At 40.6% G+C, this 16,466-nt stretch overlaps 1 protein-coding gene across 2 annotated transcripts in view; it reads right to left on the reverse strand.

Annotated features, from left to right (window-relative positions):
- LPAR1 (lysophosphatidic acid receptor 1) overlaps nucleotides 1–16,466 on the reverse strand; it is a 72,094-nt gene that overhangs the window by 35,973 nt on the left and 19,655 nt on the right. For both annotated transcript variants that reach the window (XM_063422057.1, XM_063422058.1), the window contains exon 2: nucleotides 11,266–11,434. In XM_063422057.1, the coding sequence (XP_063278127.1) occupies nucleotides 11,266–11,325 (60 nt within the window). In that variant the 5' untranslated portion in view covers nucleotides 11,326–11,434. The remainder of the gene's footprint in view (nucleotides 1–11,265; nucleotides 11,435–16,466) is intronic.

Genomic DNA, 16,466 nt, shown 5'->3' on the forward strand with positions numbered 1-16,466 from the left:
TCTGATAAAGATCTCCTTAGAATTACCCAAAGCTGTTTCTGTTTCTTTTCATTTCTACGTTTGTCAATGCAATTAAGCCAATTCCAATAAAGCAATATACAAAACTTTCCACCTATATCCCAAATGGACTACACGACATTTAAATTTATGTTAAAGAAAAAGGTCTTTAAGAAAGGTTTTACCTCCAGCCTAAACATTGACCAGAAACATTTGCAGGCCCAGGATAGTAAAAAGTTAGAGTAAACAGTATTTCTCAGCACAGTGAGTATAATACTTTTATTGTTCCTTTAGGATACATCCGCCCTTGGGTTTGAAGCCTTTTAGCATTAATTATTTAAGAAATTCTAAAAGTTCTCATGTAGGATCTGTTGCATATAAAAAAATTATTTATAAGGGACATTTAACAAAAGGAGACCTAGCTACAAGACATCTGGCTTTAATTCTTTGGTTAAAGACCGTGTAGTAATAACAGGTCAAGTATAAGAACCCTTGAGGGGGAGAGGAAGTCATATGAATGAATTAGTGGCCCTTATAAAAGCTTGCCAACATCTGCATTAATTATGTAATGCACAGGATTTTTAGTCTCTGTAGGAATATCTGAATGCAGGATTTAATGGATATTTGTGATCTTGAATAAATTCCCTTTGCCTGTGTATTTGTCACTGATTTTTCTTTCAGATGTCTGCTGCCCACATGTAATCATTCCTGCTCCACTGTTGCTCCCATGGAAAGAGGCCTGCTACACCTGGAAAAACACATATTTTTAATTCAGAAATTTAAAATGTGGCAGGTATTATGCTTTTACTTTCTTTTCCCTTCTTTTTTTCTTTGTATTTTTGTTTTGCTCATGGGCTTAAAATGTGAATTATTCCCTGATTGTGCAATACTCTGCCCTACCTTTTAATTTGAAATCTGAAACAAAAGTTGACAAAAAATACACTTATCCACAAAATGCCAGCCAAGGTGGAATATACACACACACATAAGAGGAGGTAAAATTCTACAGTGCCAGACTTGTTCGATTTAAAAGGAGGACAACACTTGAGAAATCTCAGAGGTAAGCACGAGGCTCACTTGCTGCTTCTCTCATTTTGAAGATAAAAATGCAAAGTGCTATGTTCATTTATCAGAATGTAATGGATTTTGGAGAAGTTTTGTTTTTACGGCAGTCTAATCTAAAACCTGGGATCTCCTGTAAAAGTAATCTTTTCAGACACACCTCCCTCGCCACCCTCCCCCCCCCAGCATGGGAAAGAGGAGAAGCAGATGAGATCGTTTGCTGGCAAAAGTTCAAACAGGGGACTTCCAGATAATCAGTTTCTCGGATGCAAGTGTATATCTTAAAGGAAAGTCTTGACCTCCCAGGTCACAAATATAAAAATCCCAAGGCATCACATTTAGCTGTAATGCTGACTGGAAAGGCTCAAGCAGGAGAGAAATGCACTGTATCTCTCAGTACTCAAAGGGTTAACACATCACAAAGGCATTTGCAAGCAGGCAGACCCCATCCCCTCTCCTGCCCCGCAGGAAAAGGGGCAGGGAAGTTTATATTTTAATTTCCTGAAGTTTCACTCAGTGTGTTTCACTGCCTGTGTAAGCCAGATGTGTGGTGAGCAGAGATTTACCTCATCCATTCAGCGTATCTCAACACAAGTTTAAAACACACCGAGCTGCAAATTGCCCGTGTTAACTAAACCTCTAGGATGCATCTGTGTGGAAGAAGTAAACACTGAGTTATAAACCAACAAGACAGATAAAGAAAAATGGAGCAAAAGCAGGCTAAAAGCCAAGTCTCCCCTCACCATACAAAGATGACCTAAGACACAGTTGTCCCAAATTAAAGATCACAAGTACATGGAATTAATTCTCTTAATGTCATGAGACATAGCTATAACCACAGCACAGTGCAGACAGATCAGGAAATTTGGTACTTGGACTTAATAAACAAAGCTCACTCTTCTTCAGCAATTAGTCATTCAATTGACCTTGGCAGTGGCCTTTTCAGGCATTATCTGCCTGGTTGTCTCTCCTCTCCTCTGGTTGTAAGGGATCACACCACAGGGGCACCACTGGGAAGAGCTCACGTAAACCTTCCCATGTTTTGTGCCTGATTCATCTTGCTTCTGCCCCACCTCTGTATCACACCCTAAAGAACAGGGTGAGGATTTGGATGCACAGCAGCTTGACCATTGGATGTCCTTGGGAGAGCAGCCCACTACTACCTGCCCCTCCTGGGGTAGAGACTGGAGGGAAGAACACACTGGCTGCCTGGAGCAGAAGGTGAGACGGGATCTCTGGATCCTGCCAGCTGCATGGTGAATGACAGCTCACCTGGTGAGGGCTGTGAGTGGAGAGATGCTTGGGGTGGAAAAAAAATCCAGACGTTTTGAAATAGTATGGATTGATCCTGCCTAAACAAAGCATGAATTAGCACAAAGTGCCTGAGGGGAAGATGATCACTTTACAAACCCCTCTGCAATCTCAGCGTTTGGAGAATTTCTTGATCCATGAAACAAAAAAGGCAGGCCACATCTCCCCACCCCCAGTACCCATGCACTGGGGGTGCATCTATCTCTTGTTGAGAGAAACAGAGCAGAACATTCTTTGAATACTAAGGTCTGACTTTTGCAGCACTTTTCAGACTTGTAAGCCAGAAAAAAGGAGTCCATATCCAGGAAATCTCTTAAAAATATTTTAACCCTAAACATCCCAAATACACTCTGCCCCTCTCTTTTTTGTCTTTTGCTGAATTAACCTCCACATGTTGCTGTTTTCTTACCTAGAATACAGAGGAGATGAAAAGCAATTCATTTTTCTAATACTGGTGTGGTAAACTAAGACTACAAAACCATAATATCTGTCTAATATCTTTACATTTAGTGCAGCAGTGAATGGAAATCCAATCAGAACCACTGCTTTCAGCTTAGGTAAATAGCTTAAGTTTACCAATGTACCAGAAGTCAGGCTGAAAAACTTCAGAGAATTACCAACTTCAAAATCCCCAAAGAAGTGTATAAATTAAGAATAGCTTTAAAATAAGGATAAGCAAGTAAGTATAGGCATAATTGAATCAATATGTAAATACTTAGTGAAGCCAAAACTGCTAAACATGGGGTTTACAAAAGTAAAGTTGTAACAGATGAGGAAAAAAAAAAAAATGAAAAAACGGTTGTCCATTACCTAATGAAAAACATAGACTACCTTTCAAGCTGCAGAACATGAAAGAAAAGCTTTAAAATAACGTGGAAAAGATGTGTCTCCTTTAAAGATAAAAGGAGAAGTAAAAAAAATCATGAACTCACAAGACAAGGGTCCTGATCCACTATAGCCTTAAGCACAGACATATTTTTCATCTGCAGTGCAAGTATGAAACCCCATCCCCAACATAGAATGGCTCCTCCTCTTCAGAATTGCATCTCCCAAAGTAACCATTCAACTGACTTAAGGATAAACCTGTATGATAAGATGGGGTGGTTCTGTCACAGCAGGTTACTTCATTTCACTAGATTCATTTTGCCCTTCACAAAGCTGACAAGACAGGAGAAAATTAATATCTCTGCAAGGGGATCCCTTTAATGCTATTAAAACATCCTAAAGCATAAAGTTACTTAAGGATCATGTGGCACCAGTTAGTGCATCCAATAATTTTAGGATGCTTTTGTAGCAGACTGTATTACTACAGAGTTTCAGAGCTGACAAATGTCCCAAAGACTAGAAATCAAACTGAGAAATTCTCTGTATCCTGTAGTTTATACCTGGAAATGCTGCTCAACATATCTAAGCACTCAGTGTAGTAAAGAGACTCAGTCACCAGCAACAGTATGAAAAGAGTTTCACTCTTAGAAGGTATAATTCACAAGTGACACAGATCCCATTGATTAACTATGATTATGACCTTCACAGCATGGCCATAAAACCAGGGACGTTGTTGACCTTCCAAAATTCTGCAAGCAAAAGAGAATTTAAGAAATTAAATCTAGAAGAATTAAAAAAAAAGAAAAAAAAGGACAGAGTAGAGTGACCTCATCCATCCACAACTTAGCCAGCAATTCACACACTGTTGTATTGTTGCTCCTTTTCCACAGATCCAGCATTTTCACATAAGCTTTGTCTGTCACAAGAAGTACTACATAAATGCTCACAGGAAAGTTTTCCAGTAGAGGAGGAAATGAAAACTGTTAGAATCAGGGCACAATTCTACATTATCACACCCTCACTTACATTCCTAGAACGGCCTATAAATGTTGATTACTAAGAATTTATTTTTTCTCTGCCACATCATCTCTGCCTTCCCAGCTCCTTTCAAAGGGAGAGCCTCACTGTAATGTGGAGATACTGCAAAACTAAAATAATTTGCTGTGGAGCAGGTACAGCATAGTGAGTCCAAATTTGGTACTTAAGCCCAAAGTATAGAAATGGCCTCTGCAAAGCTCTTGAAACTTCTTTCCTTTGGGATAGCTTTCATGGCAAGTTGAGCTTCACAAACACTAGCCGAACACGGGCACAGGCTCAACACTTTGTGAGAGACGTAGAAGACAATTATATTCCACTATCTCACTTAGTGACTGAAATATTCCACCTCTTATGCCTTCAGAAAATGTCTTGCCATGATGCTGATTGGGCTGCTCCAATATCTTGCTCAGTTCGCCCCCAGTTGCCCATCTGCCTTACCCTCAACCTGAACATCACAGACAGAAATCCAAACTGCTGTGAGTCCCTGAATGCTGCTGTGAGGATCAGTGCAGTGCAGGACAGACCCTTATCAAATACCCCCACCTTGGGAGGGGTTTTCTGGAGATAGGTGAAGCACACAGAGTCCTATCCGTGCACTTCAGAAGCCAGAGTGGAAGCAGTCAGAGGGGAAAAAACCCCTGCACCTATAACCTCCTAGCTGAGTTTTATGCATAATGATTTATAACATGCATCCTTTAGGCCCAGTTAGTAAACCAAGATGGGAGTTAATTACTGGCTACAGCAGCTCAAAGATTGCAATTTTATGCTGAAAAAATGCTGTGGGCTACACTAGGGCTGCTTCCACCTCCAGGGCACACCTCCCATTGCTCTTCACCAAGCAAACCAGCAAAGTGAGCACTTGGGAGACTTTAGCCTACAAGCAAAAATGCTTATGTCAATGAGCGTAGCAAGTGTCATTCTGGGACTGGAAACAGAGATTTACAGATGGAAATAAGAAGACTATTCTTATTGTATATACATTTTTTTCATTAAATATATGTTAAACAATTTGTGTTTATTTTGCTTTAATATATTGAAATATTTGTGAAATATATAAAAAGAATATAGAAAAATCTCTGTCTCGGTGCTTCAGAAACAATGGAGTCTGTATAACTAACACATTATTGAGCTGTTGTCTTTAAGGCAGTATTCGTCTACTTAAAAAAAGAATGGAGGTGTATTTTGAACCTCCAGTAATCTCATCTAGTAAAGTAACTTTTTAGAAAAGTGTACTGGTATTTTTAGTTTTTCCCTATGATGTCTGTAACTGGGTGGATATACTTCTAATAGCAATTTGTTTTTTCCAGACTCACCATTTCCTTTTGTTCTCTTGTTTGCTGAATTTACCACAACCAGAGGCCTGTTTTGGTAACAAGGCTAATTTGTTTCTTCAGCTCAAGGGAGATAAAAAAATCCACACACTTGCTGAGTGCAGAAACTTGGGCACCAAATCCAAAATGCAAATTGTGTGACACTTCACTGGGGAAAGGAGTGACAGCAGCTGTGCCAGCCCACAGCAGCCTGTTCTCAAGCATATTATGAGAAGGATAACCATTCTGTGGCAATGATAGCTTAAATCTCTTCCACTTCAATTCAAACAGAACAGGGAGAAAATAGGGATGTTTTCAAGGGCACAGAGTGGGAGACATGGTTTTTGGCTCTGGCCATGAAAGGTCATTCTAATGGAAACTGCTCCGGATTTCTCTTTGGAACAGCTGCAAGGCAGTTATTTAAATGTACTCATTTGATTCTAGTATTTGGCTGGTAGGATCCACTGCTGGCAAAAGCAAAGAGAGAATGATGAATTTGTTGTTTTCTTGTTTCAAGCATTTCTGAGGCACTGTTGGAAGTCCCTGGTTCATTAAGTAACTGGAGCTCAAATCATTATTTCTTCAAAGCTTTTACAACAGAATACATCTCATGCCATTAAAAAAGAGAGAAACCACTAATCACTTCAGAGAATACTTTCATCAGTATGGGTCACCACTTGTGATGTTTCTTTTTTTTTGGCAAACAGCAAAGTCCTCTGGGATGCTAAATGCATCTTACAGAATTATTTGTTTAATGCATTATCAGACTAGTCAGGTTTCTATGAGATTATTTTACTTATCCATATTTGAGGTAAGAAGTCATAACATGTATACAAAATATCTCCAAATTAAAAATCAAAAAGTTCTGTTATGTTTTATTTCTCTCTCTTTAAAAACAGAACAGAACAGCTTATCTAATAAGAAATCACTAAATTGTGATTAATTTGACATCTTTTTTTCCTTACAATGAAGTCTTGTGGCAAAAAGCTGAAAGCATATTTGGGATTTTTTTGTTGTTGTTTCATTGACATCTTTGACTTCATTCACTTCATGTTGTGAATGCTGTCCTCTAACTATTTTCTATTTCAGATCACAGCTACAAACAGGTAAACTACCTTGAAACTCATCTTTCATATTCACACATGACCAGGATGCCTGCACTCCTAATCACCACTTCTTGTGTCTGGTAGCAAGACAACAGGGGTGGAAAAGACCGGGGAGATTTGAATAAATTAGTGCATTGGGAGGGAATGAAAAAACGTGACTGAGGCAAATGTGCTACAACCCCAACAGAGGGTTGTAGCAAAGCACCAGAAACAGGTCCTATGTTGACACACTAGCCACAAGAATATTTAAGACAGTATTAGCAATTTCACATCTGGTACCCAGAAGTGACTTTTGAAAACTGTTTTAGGATGTGAGCCTTTTGCTACCTGACTCAGAGTATAAATCTTGGGAAAATACAATTTGCCACTAAATTAACAGGACCTTCTCTTATTGTGGTGCCACAATGAGCAGCTGTAAGATTGCAGTCCAAGCAAAAACCTCTCAGAAGGAGCTCTGGCTTAAAAAAAGGACCTTGTTGAGGTCTCTGAGGTTCTCACCCAGGGGAAGTAAGCTTGTTTGCCTGGTGCAGTTCAAGGACTGATGATAAGCAGAGGAGTATTTATTACTGCAATGTATAAGCACATATGCATATACATTTCTAGGTATACAAAATAGATAGTCTATACTTCTGAGTATAAATCGACCTAATGTGAAGGAAGCCAACTATGCTGGCAATGCAAAGGAAATTTAAAGATGAGGATTACAAAAATAAAAAAATTTAAAGTAAAGTAGCAAAACTCTTATTTTTGCAACTAAGATGCCATCTAGCTCATGTAAAAGGCATGCAAGGTTACTTCCAAGTTTTAAAAAAAATCCTTCCTTAAAACACCAATCTCTAAATTACTTCTGCAGCACAATGTGGCATCTCCTCAATTTCAAAGGGCAACGTAATGTCCTCTGGAGAAAAAAAAAAATCAATATTGTTTTCTAAACTGCATTCAAAAATTCATTCCAAACATGAAAGGCAAAAGCCTATCCAGCCAAAGTATAAAAAGTGCTATACTTCAATATTTAATCTAGCAATTGTCTCTTTACATATATATCTGACTATGTCCTTGTCTGTTATAAAGGTCTCCCTTACTCTAAGATGGCTCCCAGAGGATTGTCTGGAGATGTTATTCTTTTATATATAATTGAAGACTTTTATCAACTGTCATATCCACAGTGATCTACTGAAATCTGTGGGAATTCATGCAAGCATTTCAGTCTTCTCATACAGATACCAATTTTGAACCTATTTTTACAACACGAGGATAGGAAATTGGTGTTTTTCTACCATAATCTCCTACACTGAGATACCAGTCTTTTCTTCTTGTTGTCATTTCTTTTTGCCTCTCAAGTCAAATATCCTTGAAGCACAGTTTCTAAAACTTGAGTGCGGAGGGAGACCTCTAGATTACTCATCAGTGACCAGAATCATCTCTTTATTTCTAGTCTTTGGACTAATGATATAAATCCAGGCAGAATTTATTCTGTGAAAACTCCCTGCAGACACAGGATATGTACATTTATTCAACACAACAGAAAGGTGACAATGCTGATCATCAAGTTCTTTACAAGTGACAGCTTTTCTTCAGCTCATTCTCACACTACAGCTGCTCTTATTTACCTTTTGAGAAGGCCTGAACAACAATCCCTTGATACAAACAAATATGAAACATGCTGCAGTCAAGCAAACGTGAGTGAAATCTCCTTGGAATAGAGGATGGTGCCTGGCTGGGTTTCCGATATGGTGAGGGTTGGCAAATTGACTCCATTGGACCACTGCCAAAAATACACCAAAGCAAGAGCTACATACTCACCACAGTAGAGGTAACAAATGTCTGTCTGGAAACATACTCTACAAACCATTGCCACTGCTTGGGAGACCCTCTCAGGCCTTGGAAGACACATTTTGCAGCGACATGGTACACCAGAGGGAATCAAATCAGACAATGGAACTCATTTTCAAAATAACCTCATGAAGTCTTGGGCAAAGAAACACCCCATTGTGTGGATATATCACATCCCTTATCACCCACGAGCCTCTGGGAAGATTCAGAGGTGTCACGGACCGCTGAAGACCATGTTAAGAGTGCTAGGTAACGGGGCATGGAAGCACTGGGATGCAAATTTAGCAGAAGCCATTTGGCTGGTTAACACTAGGGCATCTGCTGAATGCCCTGGTCCTGCCCAAACAAAATCCCTTCGGACTGTGGGAGGAGATACAATCCCTGCACTACACAGGGAAGTGGCTGGGGTAGTCAGTGTGGGTTTTTCCTCCCACTAAGGCAAACCCATTTGTGGGATTGCGTTCGCCCATGGACCTAGGAGTACTTGGTGGGTAATGGCTTGGTGGGGAATGCAGAAGGATGGGGAGACATGGTGTCTGCCTCAAGGAGGTTTAATCCTGGGGTAAAATATGCTGTAGTGTAAGTTGTATGTTGCAAGAAGTAAAGTAGCAGGAGTGACATGAATTGATTAAGAATGAATTTTATGAGTTGCAAGGAGAATGTGATGGCAGTCCAGGCTGGGCAGGTGTTGGTGCCCAGTGAACAAGTATACACTTCTCCTGTCCTGACCACTCCTCCCGATGGACAGGAGATCTGGAGGGATAAAGGAAGCCCATGAAACTGGAAACTAATATCTATCTGAGAAAGAGCAGGAAACAGTAGTTAATGAAAATGTATCTTTGGTAGAGTGATGGTTTAAGGATGTAGAGTTTGAGTTGTATATGTGGGTAAGAAGGGGTTCCAGTCATGAGAAATAAATACAAAGGAACAGTCAGAAGATATGTGAATTATGTGGCATCTGAGTGTAAAATAAATGGTAAGGAATAAGGGGTGGAGATTATATTTGGTCTGGCTGAGCAGGAGCCTATTCCCCTATGAGAGCCCCACAAGCTGCTGCGCTTTGCATCGATAGTTGGAAAGGTGCTGGTAACACACCAGTGTTTTGGCCATTGCTGAGCAGCACTGACACAGCATCAGCTCTGCCTCTCCAACATTCCTCCCTCCATCAAGGGGGCTGGGGGTGGGCAAGATCCTGGGAGAGGACACAACCAGGCCAGCTGAGCCAAACTGACCAAAGCAATATTCCATAGCACATGGTGTCAGCTCAGACACAAAAGCTGAGGGAGGTCAGGAGGAGGAATGGGAGGCATTAGTAATTTTACAGTGTTTGCCTTCCAGAGCAGCTGCTCCACATGCTGAAGCCTGGCTTCCCAGAAAGTGGCTGAGCATCACTCACAGATGGGAAGGTCATTAATTTATTTTTCCCTTAGCTTATACAGACACACAAACTTTCACTCTTTTGCTTCAGTAAACTGCCTTATGTCAGCCTCAGAGTTGTCTTCCAAATTATTTTTCTCTTCCCTGTTCCACTGGGAAGCGGATTGATAGAGCAGCTTGATGGGCAGTTGGTGCTCAGCCAAGGTCAACACTAATACATAAAGAAGGCTCTGAAGAGGCAATCCACCAAGACAGGGGTGTAAATGTATGGTGATGGCCTGCAGGAACCTTTCCCCACAAAGGGAGAGGAGTCTGGCAGTAGCTATGCAGCCTGGGACCCAAGTGTGCAGCATTCACCTCCTACCAGGTGCTCTGCTGTGCTATAAAAAACCAAAATCCTTCTGGAACCTTAACAGAGACTCAAAAAGCAACAAAAATACACTAGTTCTCCATTTGAAACACAGGAGGAAGAGTAGTGCTAGGAAGTCTCTCAAAAGCAGACTTTGGATTTAGCTCGTATCACATCATCACGCAGTAGCGGACATGTTTTTTTTCTAAATTCATAGAGTCTAAGGATCTTTGAAATATGGCACTTCTCAGAGCCTATTTATGAGAGTTATAGTCTCCTGAGCCAAACAATCTACAGCAAACAAGAATAACAAAAAAACCAAGCTAAATAAACATTGAATATCAAATTTTCTGATATCTATCTTAATTATTGTGGTGCCTTTCTCAGTAAAAGATACATCCTTAAATGTTTTAACTTGTAACAGGCACTTGGGTCTCTGTGAAATCAAAAAGACTTGGAAAATGCTTTTCTGAAATGAAATCTTGACTGTTATGAGCATCTCCTTTTCTGTTTGTAGTTTTTACTTTATCAGAATACTCAAGTACTTGGTGTTCAGCACAAGAAGCTAAGAAATCACTTTTATAAATGAGTCTGCAACACACAGTGGTTTCATGAAAGCAATATTAGTGTGTTAGTAATGCTAAATGTGTTATTAATTTTACTATTGCTTTTCACTTAAAACTTTTCTGATACTGAATAAGAATACTGAACCTGAAATTTCCTTTGGTATTATTCCAATTTATCCACATTACAGCCTCTATTTTGTATTTATTAAACACAGTAAAAATCAAGCTGTAGTGCAGTGGTCACTTGCACGAAGTCAAAAAGATAGTATTTTGCCATAGATTTTCTTCTGCAAATAGTACCATAACATAGCAATGTCACGTATCAAAGTATAACAACACTCTTAGTAAGTGATGAGTGTCTTTACTGTAGTATTTCCAGAAAATTCCCCTGACGACTGAAAATGAGAGAGAAGAAAAAGCTAGGATTCAATGAGAAAACAGGAAAGAGGTTTAATCAGTTATCTGCTGGAGTTTCATCGTGGTCTACTCACCTCAATCACCTCAGGCTGGGACATCATGGATGACGGCACCAAATCGGTGGGGATGTCCATGGTAGCTCAAAATGCCCCTGCTGTCCTTGCACTGTTCCTCTGCACCAGCAAGCTCTTGGTAGGAACACAAAAGCCCTTCCTCAGAATCTAGTCATACTGATATTTACTCCTAACAGGAAAGAAAGAAAGAAAACCTGTGAGAATATCAAGAGAACTGGGTAGGCAGTCAACAACCAAGACCCTGGGCTGCTGCAAAACCAGTCTGAGTTTGTGCAGCCCCACTTGCTGACACGACCACTCACAACAGATTTTCAGGAAAAGTTTCAAAAGGCATACTGGAATTTGATCCAGAACAGGAAACACAAACACAACTAGACTGACACAAACAGAAATCAGCAAGAAGGCTAATGCGACTGCTTTTCTTTTGCAAGGACGTATAGTCACCTACAGAGCTTTTGAATTCTGTTCCCACCACAACAAAAGAAAAAAGAAAATCCCCACAAAATAATATTCATAGAATTACTTGCTGGAATTCAGGATACATTTATTCCCTCAGTTCAGTGATCATATGAACTTTTCTTTTTTGTTAAGAAAACCAACTTACATATTATGACTTAAAAATATGACACCCATTTTTTCCAGGGAGTCATAGATTTGCAGTACACAAATATACCGAACTGTAAGATTTAATCAATAGATTGATTAAATAGATTCAATTTAATGAAGTTATCTCCATAGCTATCATGTTTATCAAGGGCAGTCCAGCTTCCACAGATATGTTCTTTTGTTTTTCTACTCTTGTGTGAAAAGAAAACAAACAAAAAGGTGGAGGGGAAAACCTCCTGTAAACGTCCAAGATATTAATCCCCTTAAAAAATTCTAGATTAAGACTCCTGTTGGCTTTTTCCTTTAGTGAGACTAGACATGTACAACACAACCCACAAATTAGTCACCATAGAAAGGATTTTGGAGAGATACCTATTTCTGTCCTCACCAATCACTTCCTATTCTGCAAGTCATGGCAGAAGTCTACTCGTGCAAAGTGTAATCAGCATCCAATAAACATTCCAAAAATTACTCCAAACTTCAGTGGTATTTTTCAAACTGAGACCATGCTATAGTTACACAGACAAAGCCAGTATCTTTCCTGGCCATAAGTTCATTTTTCCAAAGACAATATTTACCAAGCCAAGAAAGAACAGATAAGTGTTGTAGGAAAGTTATGCTCCACATGCTTTTCTGATTCAGTTATGTCTTTTTTTTCCTGTCTTGTTAATTTAAACTCGGCCTTTGCACGCCACTGTGGAAATTATTCCTCCTTCTTAAAAAGCATCATCTTGAAATGCCTGCTTCACATTTCAACACATCCCCACATGCCTTACGTCACACGTAGCTGTCTCATCTTCCAAGCTCTAGGATCACTTTTTCCATCTTTATATAGCTTTCCAGTGACCCCTAATCTTTCCTACTCAGTTCTTGCTAGTAACCTTTCATTCTTTCCACTCCCTGCTCCAATTTTCTTCTGCTATACTCATGGGCAGGGCAGAAAATGGAGACGTAGCATCTCTCCAAGATAGTTCTCAAAAGTAAAAGAACAAACGTAACCTTCAGGCCTCCTGTTTTCTTTCAAAAATGAGAGTTGAACTAATTTTTTGAAATTCACTGTTTTTTCTATGGCCAGATGAGGGAAACAGCATCAACTTGGAACTCTGACTTAGAGAAGTTTCTGCAATTTGACAGTGATTTTCAGTAAAACTCTATGAACAGCCTGAAAATCCTCAACCAACGTACATCATCAGCGTCTTGTGACCTATTGCAACTGCAACTCAAACATGATCTCAGAAGACTCTTTTTTTCTGTTCTTCTCATGGTCTTTTTAAAAGCACCAGCTTCACTGCACCAACTTTACAGCGTGTCACTGTTATTTTCTTTTAATATGTTTCCTCTTAATCCTGAAATGCTGCCACTTTTGGATAAGGAAGGTGGGAAAAAATTACAGTTGAAGCTGACTTTAGGAAATGCTGTCTAAATCAAAACCAAAAGTATGCTTAGAATCCTGTCTGTCATACAAAAAGGAGAGGAAACAAACATTTTTACTAGGGAGCATCATAAAGAAAAAAACTCTGATAAAATAAGAAAAAAATTCTGAAGTCTGTTCAGCTTACAGTGTAAAGTACTAATTGATCCCAGATGGATACGTCCTGTAAACTCAAAGAAAATAAAACATTTGAACACCATGTAAAAAAGGTGAGAAAGTAAGAAAAAGGTCTCACACAAATGTCACAATTCCAGATGTCACATCTGAAATTTTGCCATCTGAAAGTATTAATTTGGCATCGCTCATCTCTGGCAGCCTTCACTAAACAATCCTGCTTGCAATTAGTTCATTCAGCTCACAAATAAATGCATCAACCCACCATGGCAGCCTTACCAGTCACAAAGAAAAATGAATGTCATCCAGAGAAGAGCAACAACAATGACTCGTCCTGCCTAGCATTTCATTTTGCTACTTGTCGAAGTGACAGTAAACATAACAAGCATTTTTCTGCTGTCTCAAACTGAGATAAGAAGAATTTACTGGGAACAGCAATGAGATAAGAATATGAACAGTAACAGCAACAATATTAATAATATTAAGTACACATAAAGAAGGTGATTTACATGCAGAAGTGCTCAAAGACTGACCTGGTGCCATGCTGCCCCTGAGACAATGAACCATGCTCTGTGCCCATGTCTTTCTTCCCAACTGTGAGCCTCCCCGCCCCCACCTTTCTTGGAAGCAAGATTCCCTTACTTCCAGTCCCCTGTGGTGATGTGCATAGCACAGAACAACCACCTAGGCACAGGGCTCCAGGCTCTGACCTCCCATGGCTACTGTGAGAAAATTAACTCTGTCCTGGCCAAAAAACAAGCACTGTGCACCCCTTATTCTACGCCATCTACATCATGTCCCAGTCCTACACCTTCCAACTTTACACACATACATATACAGATACACACAAACACAGATATAATTTCCATAGCCAGTGGCCATCCCTCCAAGATGTCTGTTGTGTTCGTTTAGTCCACAACTGTGGGCTCTACCAGGAGCTCACAGCTGGTGTATCTGGAGCATGCATACTCATTGTCCTTGGTAGTTATGGCATACAGTGGCAGTGTCATTCAGCAACCAGTATTATTTAATTTAACATGACAGACTCTTCTCACCCAAAATGCAAACACACCATGTTTCCCCATCCCTCTGCATTACCCACCACAGGTCCTTGAACAAAAACAATCCCATGGATGGGTTTTTTTGAGGCAATACTATCAGAACTTCCCTTACAGATTTCTCATATGCATTGTAGCGACTTTATCCCCTTCTACATGTATATGGAGGTTTGGATTGGGCAGGGCCAGCTCAAATTTTGGAGCCTCTAACAATGTGTTAACTAACCAGGTGGCCTTTGCTAAATATAGATCCCAATGTTTGAAGGTCCCACTACCTATTGCTTTCAATGTGGTTTTTGGCAGTCCATCGCACTGTTCAATTTTCGAAGAGACAGGTGCATAGACTATCATAAACCCACTCAATCCTGTGCTCTCTGGGCCAGGTGTCTATTTTTGAAACGGGTCCCATTGTCTGACTCGATTCTCTCAGGGGTGCCATGTCTCCACAGGACTTGCTTTTCCAGGCTCAGGATGGTGTTCCTGGCAGTAGCGTGAGGCACAGGGTAGGTTTCCAGCCATCCAGTGGTGGCTTCCACCATGGTCAGCACGTAGCGCTTGCCTTGGCGGGTTTGGGGAAGGGTGATGTAGTCAATCTGCCAGGCTTCCCCATATTTAGACTTATATTTAGACCACCTCCCACCATACCATAGGAGCTTCACTCTCGGTCTGCTTTATCTCAGCACACGTCTCGCAGTCATGGATAACCTGGGAGATACTTCCATGGTTAGATCCACCCCTAGATCACAAGCCCATCTGTGTGTTGCATCTCTTCTCTGATGATCAGAGGCATCATGGGCCCACTGAGCCAGAAGTGATTCTTGTTTCCAGTCCAGATCCACCCAATACACTTCAGCCCTGGCAGTTAATCCATCTGTCTGCTGTTGCAACGCCCTTCATAAGCCTGACTCTTGGGTGCATATGCATCTACAGCACACTTTTACAGCAATTCACCTATCCAGGCAAAGATGTCTTGCCACAAGTTCAGAAGTCCAGATGTGTTTCCCTCTATGCTGCCAATTGTCTATTTTCCATCGTTCCAGCCATCCCCACAGAGCTTTTACCACCATCCACAAGTCAGTGCAGAGGTAGAGCGCTGGCCACTTCCCTCATTCAGCAATATCCAAAGCCAGCTGGGCAGCTTTAAGCTCTGCAACTAACTTGATCCAACTTCTCCATCAATGGCTTTGTAACTTGCCATATAGGAGTCCATACAGCAGCTTTTCTTTTTTGACATATCCCTAAGATATGGCACAAACTGTCTGTAAAGAGACAATATAGCTTCTCATTTTCAGGTAGCTGATTATATGGTAAGACCTCCTCAGCCCACAACACCACTACCTCCTCCTCCTCTGATCATAACCTGAAATTTTTGCTTTTGTACCAGTCCATGATGACTTCTGGTGATTTGGATTTCCTATTTGAGCTTGCTGTGTGATCAAGCACAACTCCATCAGTGTTGTAACATCAGTGACCTGAAGTGTGAAAGGGACTTTCCCTTTGAATATCCAGCCCAGCACTGGGCAGATAGGATGCCAAGAGGACCTATACTTTGGTGCCAGTCACTTCAGAAGCAGAATGATCCCCTTCATAAGGTGCAAGATATGCTTTTTCAGCCAGGGTGTACGAGCCTTGGATCCTTTGTATCGCTGACTTCAGAACCCCAGGGGTTGTCCTTGAGTCTCTCCAGGCACTTCTTGCGAGAGACTCCAGGAAGGTCCATCCTCCCTGGCTGCGGTGTAGATCACACTCTTACATCCCATTCCATCCCGACTGGCCCAAGGGCTGTATGAACAATCTATTGTTTAATTTTTCCAAAAGCTTGTTGTTGTTCAGTATTCCACTCAAAATCATTCTTCTTCCATGTCACCTGATAGAGAGGGCTTACAATCTGACTCTACTCTGGAATATGGATCCTCCAAAAAAGCCACAATTCTTAAAAAAGTCTGTGTTTCCTTCTTGCTGGCTGGTGGGTACATAGCTGCTATTTTGCT

The sequence above is a fragment of the Prinia subflava genome, chromosome Z, assembly GCF_021018805.1.
Source record: "Prinia subflava isolate CZ2003 ecotype Zambia chromosome Z, Cam_Psub_1.2, whole genome shotgun sequence".
Taxonomy (NCBI): Eukaryota; Metazoa; Chordata; class Aves; order Passeriformes; family Cisticolidae; genus Prinia; species Prinia subflava.